The 8,418-nt window shown below is 39.1% G+C and overlaps 1 protein-coding gene across 3 annotated transcripts in view; it reads left to right on the plus strand.

Moving 5' to 3' along the window:
• Positions 1 to 8,418, plus strand: part of dnajc13 (DnaJ heat shock protein family (Hsp40) member C13) — a 38,595-nt gene that overhangs the window by 19,748 nt on the left and 10,429 nt on the right. For all 3 annotated transcript variants that reach the window (XM_020617466.1, XM_020617464.1, XM_020617465.1), the window contains 19 exons: positions 1,389 to 1,488; positions 1,608 to 1,715; positions 1,826 to 1,981; positions 2,492 to 2,548; positions 2,664 to 2,785; positions 3,014 to 3,089; positions 3,465 to 3,560; positions 3,676 to 3,816; positions 4,732 to 4,749; positions 5,475 to 5,557; positions 5,842 to 5,995; positions 6,219 to 6,322; positions 6,425 to 6,584; positions 6,695 to 6,757; positions 6,856 to 6,957; positions 7,150 to 7,254; positions 7,511 to 7,713; positions 7,911 to 7,995; positions 8,123 to 8,277. In XM_020617466.1, coding sequence (XP_020473122.1) covers positions 1,389 to 1,488; positions 1,608 to 1,715; positions 1,826 to 1,981; positions 2,492 to 2,548; positions 2,664 to 2,785; positions 3,014 to 3,089; positions 3,465 to 3,560; positions 3,676 to 3,816; positions 4,732 to 4,749; positions 5,475 to 5,557; positions 5,842 to 5,995; positions 6,219 to 6,322; positions 6,425 to 6,584; positions 6,695 to 6,757; positions 6,856 to 6,957; positions 7,150 to 7,254; positions 7,511 to 7,713; positions 7,911 to 7,995; positions 8,123 to 8,277 — 2,088 coding nt within the window. The remainder of the gene's footprint in view (positions 1 to 1,388; positions 1,489 to 1,607; positions 1,716 to 1,825; positions 1,982 to 2,491; positions 2,549 to 2,663; positions 2,786 to 3,013; positions 3,090 to 3,464; positions 3,561 to 3,675; positions 3,817 to 4,731; positions 4,750 to 5,474; positions 5,558 to 5,841; positions 5,996 to 6,218; positions 6,323 to 6,424; positions 6,585 to 6,694; positions 6,758 to 6,855; positions 6,958 to 7,149; positions 7,255 to 7,510; positions 7,714 to 7,910; positions 7,996 to 8,122; positions 8,278 to 8,418) is intronic.

Genomic DNA, 8,418 nt, shown 5'->3' on the forward strand with positions numbered 1-8,418 from the left:
CAAGAGCGGCTCGCCGGCCGCTGAGGGCTGGGTGTCATGCAGTGTGCTCAACATACACTGACACAAACACAACAACAACACACACTGACAGCAGGGTCAGAGCCTGGTTTACTACTAGTACATGCATTTAAAATACTGTAAGCCAATGGGACCAAAGGCATATTGGGAAATGAAGTATTTACTGCAAGTAAAGGAGTAAAGGTGGCGATGCCAGCTGGTCCAGCTCATCTCAATAGCTACTTATGAAAACTGAGTTCAGATCAGCTAGAGTTTATATTTGTGTTAACCTAACTTAGATGACGGCAGTTTTTCTGGCAGTCTGGGGTTGTTGGACCTATAGGGGTATTTGTACTTGTTAGTGTTGTTGTTGTTGTTTTTGAGGGTAGAGCTAGTGATACCCCAGCGTTTGGGTGGGTGATTCATAGTCTGAAAAGCCCACCAGCCACCCTTTATGAAAACATGTATTGCTCTGTGAGGCTTGAGCAGTTTCCCCAAAGTAAAAACTATCCTGCTTTCTATAGAAGAACATGGTTTTACATAATTTCCTAGCATGTTAACCAGTTTAAAAAAAAAAAAAAAAAGCCTCCTGGAAGAGAAGAGGTGAAAAGACCCATCAGCCAATGAGAACTGAGCTCTGTCTGCGTGCCCTCCTGTGAATAGTGTGTATAAACAGACTGAGGACACACACACACGCACACACCACTGCTATGATGAAGATTACTATGATGTTTATGATAATTAAGCATAACAATCTGTTATTCACCTCACCTTGTTCTGCTTTCACCTCAGGCCTTTTAGACAGGCACTTCAGGGGTAGGTGATGTCACCTCACTGTTCACTGAGTTGTCTGCCTCAATTTGTGTTGGCCTTCCACTGTCGCCCTCTTATTCTCTTATTTTTGGCCATCCATCTTTCCCACTATCTGCTTTGGTCATTCTGGTCTCTGCATCTCTGTATATCCATGTTTTTTTAACAGTCTTGTAGTTTTCTGGGTCACTGAGATGTATGAGAGGAACTTTATTTACCACTTATTCCATGTTCCTGTGAGGCAAATGAGCCAGAATTGGTTTTTCTGAATGAGTCATTGCTGAAGCAGTTTGTTTCACAATCAAAAGACATGCATCAGTAAGAAACCTGTTTATTTTTTCTTTAAGGAAAACCTCTTTTATGATGAATTGTTAGTAGTTCAGTAAAAAAAATAAGTTTAGCAAAAGAACAACAAGCCGCTTCTTAAGCAATTAATTCTTTGTTTTTCCAATCCCAGACCTCTATAAAAATATATTTGTATGGTTTATATTCTGTTGTATATCTGTTTTTATGTGCTTCATTTTCAGTGCATGGCCCATGTAGAAATGTTAAATCTGTCAGTGTGTGTTTGTGTGTTCCAGGTTCAGGGAAAAGTTGGGAGTAAAGACGGTAAAAGCTTTAAAACGGAACAACAATGGTGTGACACACGCTGCTATTGACATGCTCTGTGCCCTTATGTGTGTAAGTACTATTTAAATATCTAATTATAAAACAAATTTATAGAGACAAAAATCTATACAACTCCACTAAGTGATGTTTTTCTGTATGGCTGAGACAATTTCTTTCATCCTTCTTTGCAGCCGATGCACGATGATTATGACTTGAGGCAGGAGCAGCTGAACAAGGCCTCTCTGTTATCCTCTAAGAAGTTCCTGGAAAGCTTTCTTGAAAAATTCATCACTAATGTGGTACATTTCTTATTGAGCTCAGACTAATTAGGACACTTAGAACACTACGTTCCTCAGTTAAGACGTTTTTCAGTTTCTCAGATCTTACTGGTTATTCTTGTTTTTGCCAGGATCATGGAACAGGAGCCTTGGTCATCAGCTCTTTACTGGACTTCTTAACTTTTGCCCTCTGCGCCCCCTACAGTGAAACCACTGAGGGGCAGCAGTTTGATATGCTGCTTGAAATGGTTGCCTCCAATGGACGGACCCTGTTCAAACTCTTCCAGGTGGGGTGATTAACAAGCAAAGGCTAAAGAGAGCTGAAGTCAGGTCGTTACATCCTGTTAGCCTCTGTTCCACTAGCTTCAGTGACTGTGCAATTTTTCATTGGTTATTGTAAAAAAACTAAGCACATTCCTTATGTTTTTTTTTTTATATATTCAAAGACAAGCCACCAGAAACTACACAATATTACATTAATGTCAATTTAAAGAAATATATTGTAATAGTGTAAGCAAATGTGATGAAATTCACAGCATATTGAAAGCGGCTGGATTTTTAGTTTTTAGTCAGATTAGAAATCTCAATGGGATTTTGAATGGGGATTCTTTCTTTCTGGAAATCAACTCTGAAGTTCTGGTTTCGCCTTGGCTTTATATAGGAATACCACTATTGTGATCAGAGTTGAATTAAGTTTTTCATTAAACAATTTTACATTTCCATCCTGACAATGATAGTAATGTGACAGATCTATTCACCAGATGCTCCTGTATTAACAGTGTTCTTCTTAACACTAGCATCCCTCTATGGCGATAGTGAAAGGAGCAGGACTGGTGATGAAGGCCATTATTGAGGTAAGCATTTCTGTGGGTTAGCTGCTCTCCATTGTGAATAAATGTATCATGATTGGACTGTCTTTACTGTCCATGCTTTACAGTTGTAATAAATCTGCATTTGTTTAATGTTCAGGAAGGAGACAAGGAAATAGCCACTAAGATGCAGGAGCTGGCTCTGAGTGAAGGGGCTCTTCCAAGGCATCTGCACACATCCTTGTTCACCATCAGCACTGACCAGAGGATGCTTACAAACAGGTCCAAACACACACACACACACACACACACAGTAACAGTAGTGATTTGTTGGTTCCAGCTGCTAGTGGGTTCTTTCTAGTTACACAAAACCAATATTCTTTTACTCATCCTAATTTTAAAACTCTGTATTTAACATTAGAAAATACTTGTTACAGTAGATAAACAGGAACGTGGTTTCTGACAAATTACTAAATGGCTCAGCTACTTACATTGGATGTTTTTTATCAGGCAACTGAGTCGTCACCTGGTGGGACTGTGGACAGCAGAGAATCCTGTTGCCATGAATCTCCTGAAGAGGATACTGGTGAGCCTCCAAATCAGCCAAGTTCATATTTTTAAACAAATCTTTGATATCTGGCCAAAACTCATGACAGAAACTAGCAGTCTAATGGTGGTGATACAGCCAAAGTAGGCAAGGCACTTCTGTTTCACACATTGCAAACATGAAGGCAATTCATAGAAAAGCATTATGATATTACAGACATACATTAAGCAATTAAAACCATAAGATCAAAATAAAATATAAAAAAACGGATTAATTGTTTAAATACATCAGACAAAATGGCCAAAGACAAAGTACCCCAGGATGTAAGTCAGTCCTTTTTTTTTTTTTGGCAGCTGAGACACCTGCTTTACTTAACCTGTTTCACTTTGTGCTCCTCCTTCACTGCGTTCTTAGCCTACAGGATTGCTGGCTTACATGGACAGTCCTGACCCAGTCCCAGAGAAAGATGTGGACAGAATGCACATACGTGACAACCTGAAAATTGCCACGGTACCTGGACAACAAACACATCGCATCTGTACATTTTTGCAGACTCAACAAAAAGCCCGATAATAAATGTACCTTCCTTTAAACATGTATGTTGTTTTATACACGTTTCCCACAGGACCAACTAAACCGAACCAAGGTGCCTGAGTGGCAGCGGTTAGCAGGCAAAGCAGCCAAAGAGGTGGAGAAATTCGCCAAGGAGAAAGCTGATGTAGTGTTGATGCACTGGAGAGATAAGATGGGAATAGCACAGAAGGAGGTGAGGATTTATTTTCCCATGTAATGGGACTTTACCTGTCACCCTAAGCTTCTGCTGGTGCTGCTCAGGTGTCTCTGTTGCTCCTCCGGCTGATGCTTAACAGTACTGCAGAATCCAGTGGCAAAGTCAGTAACACGCTTTTGAGCTGCTGCTGTTATTTTGCATGGAAAGTGGCACGAGCTCTGATGCTGCTTGACCTTGTGGAGACTGTCAAGATACAGTCACGTTTGATTTTTGCCGTTCAAACTGCTGATGCACCTTTTTATACAGAGTGGTTAACAGACATTTTGACACATTTGTGTTAAGATAGGAAAAAGGATTTCCATGTATGTTGTCTGTGTACCAGACTATTAAAAATTTGAGAGTCACCTCTATCATTTGAAGAGACTGGCTGAACTGAATAACAGAACTGCACATAGTAGATAGGAGACTATTGATTGGGCCACTACTGCCTGTTCTTTGGCTTTTCAACAAAATCAGATAAACTTGCTAATAAAACTAAAACTGAAATCTTTTTTCACCTCAACATAACCAGGTCTTCTCTTCTTCTTCTACTTTTTTGTGTTGGATAACTCAAAATTCCTGAAACTGATGAACTGTACTCTGTATTTTGATTAGCTTGCTTTCACTGATTATTCCCTTACCAAACTACTCAATTCATATTTGTATCACATGCTCTATGTATATTTGCTGTTAGCAATTAATTAAGTAGTCCTGAAGAAAACATTCACCTAGTAGACAGTCAGCCAATAAATCAGTTGGATTTAGTGATTGCTTTGTGTATTAGCTTATTTGTATCAGTAGTCAAGTGACTCTTTGCTACAACTCAATTTTGTTTGATCTGAGGAACAATAATCTCTCTGCATTGTCTCTGCCCCACCCTTATCTTGTCTTCTTTGCTGTCAAACAATGCAGCAGGACAGAAATAACCTGGTAAGTAGGGCTGACCAATGGGATCTGTGCCTTTTTGTTTCCATATAGTTTCTCTTCACCAAACCAGTTCTTCATATTCATTTGACATATAGAGGTTGTTTTGTAATCCAGCTTGGCAATGACCTATTATCATCTGCAAAGAATTTCCTTCAGGGCAGGTCTAGAAAATTTTGGGTGGAGTGACTAGATTAGTATTTTTGATTATGCAAGAAAATGTCATATTGCTTCATGGTGCCAAAGAGAGAGAGCGTGTTTAACTTACAAGTAAAATGTATTATGTAAATTACATTTGTTGGCAAACAAAGTGGGAATTACAGTTCTAAATTTGAAAAGCGGAAAAAGCTACTCTAAATGCAGTCTTAGCTAAAACCTGTTTTGCCTAGCGTGAATTACAGAACACACTAAATTCCGGGATCCCATCATGGCTTTCTGTGTTGGTGCAATGATTACATTGTTTTTGGGGGTTATGTTTTCTTGTCTCATTATTCTAATGTTTGACATTTTGTTACTTTATATTCACTTTAGGACCTTTTATTTCTAGTTTTTCTGTTTGTCTAAGTTGGTGGTTATGTTGTTGCTCTTTAACTTTCTTTATTCCATATGCTGGAAGAGCAAAAAATACAGAATGATGGGAGTAATGCTAAACTGAATTGGAACTAATTATCAGACTGTTTTTATTTTGTTAATTTATAAACTGTTGTTGGGGTTTTTTTTTTCTTTTCCAGAACCCAAGCCAAAAGCCTGTTATCCTGAGGAAGAGACGACAGCGAATAAAGATTGAAGCAAATTGGGAGCTTTTCTACTACAGGTACGATGTGACTTTATAGAAAGATAAAGTCACATTCTGGTGATGATTATTTGCTATGTGTTGTGCTCATGGATCAGTCTGATTTTATTACAGTCAAGACTCCAGATTCAGCTCCAGGATTTTAGGGATTTGTCTTTGTGCTTAAAAGCCTAGAACTGTGAATTGTGCCATGAAACCACGGTGTTGCCATGAGCTTTTATTTATTTATTTTAAGTTGTTACAATTCCTGTGCTTTTACATTTCACCAGAGTGGTTTAAGTTTCCTATAATTTTGTCTTCTCAAGATTCCAGCTTGACCATGCACGGTCCAACCTCATCTGGAACCTGAAGACGAGGGAGGAGTTGCGGGATGCTTTGGAAGCAGAGATGCGCGCCTTCAACGTGGACCGCGAGCTTGGCAGTGCCACCGTCATCTCCTGGAACCACCAGGAGTTTGAGGTTTGTGCTCAAGTTCAATGTACTGCACCAGTGAAGTCTGGATCTTGTGACTCTCTTTTATTTCTAACCATTAATGTGTAATTAAGATCTTGCACGTCAGCAGGGGTGTTGGGTCAGATGAGTATATTGTAATACTGTTGTTGAAGCCACAGAGAGGTATATGGTTATTTCTAAAACTGATATGTATACTGTAAGCTACATTTGTCTACGTTCTTACTTGCAGGTGAAATATGAGTGCCTTTCAGATGAGATCAGGATTGGGGATTATTACCTGCGTCTGCTGCTTGAGGAGGATGAAAATGAAGAATCGAGTGCCATCAAAAGATCGTAAAGCTAAAACACAACCACACAACCAACTGCACTGATATTATGATTATGTTCTGAATCCCAGCAAATGAACAAATTATTTCTCCCTCCCTTTTTTCTTAGTTATGAATTCTTCAACGAACTCTATCATCGCTTTCTGCTTACACCCAAAGTCACAATGAAGTGCCTGTGCCTGCAGGCACTTACCATAGTGTATGGCAAGTGCTATGAGGAGATTGGCCCTTTCACTGACACAAAGTACATTGTGGGCATGCTGGACCGAGTGAGTACCAGCAAACTGTCACTGCAAGTGTTGATATATTTGCAGCAGAGACACTGTTTTTTCTGCCTTTTAATTAATCATGATATTTAAATATGCTTCTGTGGTTACAGTGTACAGACAAACTGGAACGAGACCGACTTATTATGTTCCTCAACAAACTCATTCTCAACAAGGTAAGCTAATAAAGGCAACCGTGCCTTTGGTATTGCGTGTTCATTTAACCCACAATCTTTCTCCATGTCTTGAGTGAGAATGTATTTTTGTTCTGCAGAAAAATGTGAAGGATGTGATGGACTCAAATGGAGTGCGTATCTTGGTGGACCTGCTCACTTTGGCCCATCTACATACTAGTAGAGCTACTGTGCCCCTACAGGTAAAAACAAGCTTATAATTTTTAATTTATGTTGTTTGAAAACAAGGTCTCTGTTGATCTGATCAGTCACTCATGATTCTAGATGCAGTTTGTACAGTAAGTAGTAGATAAGATTTATTCAGCATTGACACACACATGAAAATCTTTTAATCTGTCTGCAGTGTCAAACAGAGGTCTTCTTCATTTCCACAGAGCAACGTGCTAGAGGCAGCACCAGATATGAAGAGGGAAGGTGAGAAAGAGTGGTACTTTGGTAACGCAGACAAGGAAAGAAGAGGACCTTTCAGTTTTGAGGAGGTATGTAATAAAAAGTCTAACAAAGAAAAACCATGCTTTTCACTGAAATAACACAGATCACTTCTGATTTCTTATTTTGGCCAGTTAAGGAAATGAGATGTTTAGAGAAGACATCTTGAGAACTCATTCCTGTAGTCCAGTTATTCTTAGGTCATTTTTGCTGCATTTGTGTGTGCTCTTGTCATTGTTGCTTTTTACTTTCTTTTTTCAGCAAAAATCCCTGGTGTATTTTACATGGTTATTTTTTGTTTTCCAGATGCAGGAGTTTTGGACCACTGGCGTCCTGACAGCTAAGACACGCTGCTGGGCTCAAGGAATGGACGGTTGGCGCCCCCTGCAGGCCATCCCCCAGCTGAAATGGTGTCTCCTGGCCACTGGACAGGCAGTGATGAATGAAAGCGACTTGGCTACATTAATCCTTAACATGCTCATCACCATGTGCTCCTACTACCCCAGCAGGTATGGACCACAAATGGATTCATGGTTCTGTATTTTTGTGCATAATACTTTGTGCATTCTGTTTAAACTTCTTTATGTATAGAGATTCTTTTATGAAACAAGGTGGTGTTTGTTTTAGAGTTTTTTCCTGAAGCGGTAAATTATGAGACTAACTATAACATACCTGTTTCTTCACTTTTTTTTTTTTTTTTACTCAGGGACCAAGATAATGCCATTATCCGTCCTTTGCCTAAAATCAAGAGGATGATCAGTGACAATGCCTGTCTCCCACACATTGTCCAGGTAATTGTTCAGTAGGAATTTGATATTTGTATTCTTAAAATTGGCATATTTGCTCTAGTGAATTGCTGAATAAAATGAAATGACATGATGATGATGGTCTCCCAATGTTTTTCTTTGCCCCCTCCAGCTATTATTGACTTTTGACCCCATCCTGGTGGAGAAGGTTGCCAATGTTCTGTATCTGATAATGCAGGACAACCCCAATCTGCAGCGCCTCTATTTAACTGGGGTCTTTTTTTTCATCATGATGTACACAGGCTCCAATGTGCTTCCTGTTGCAAGGTGAAAACACACAAGAAACAACTGACACAAATATTTTGTACCAACATCCTAGCATGTCAGAATTATCTGCAGAAATGGTCTTTTTTTTTTTTTTTTTTTTTTTTTTTTTTTTTTTTTAATCTTTTATTTTTTTTTAATGAA

This window comes from Monopterus albus, unplaced genomic scaffold (genome assembly GCF_001952655.1).
Source record: "Monopterus albus unplaced genomic scaffold, M_albus_1.0 scaffold190.1, whole genome shotgun sequence".
NCBI lineage: Eukaryota > Metazoa > Chordata > Actinopteri > Synbranchiformes > Synbranchidae > Monopterus > Monopterus albus.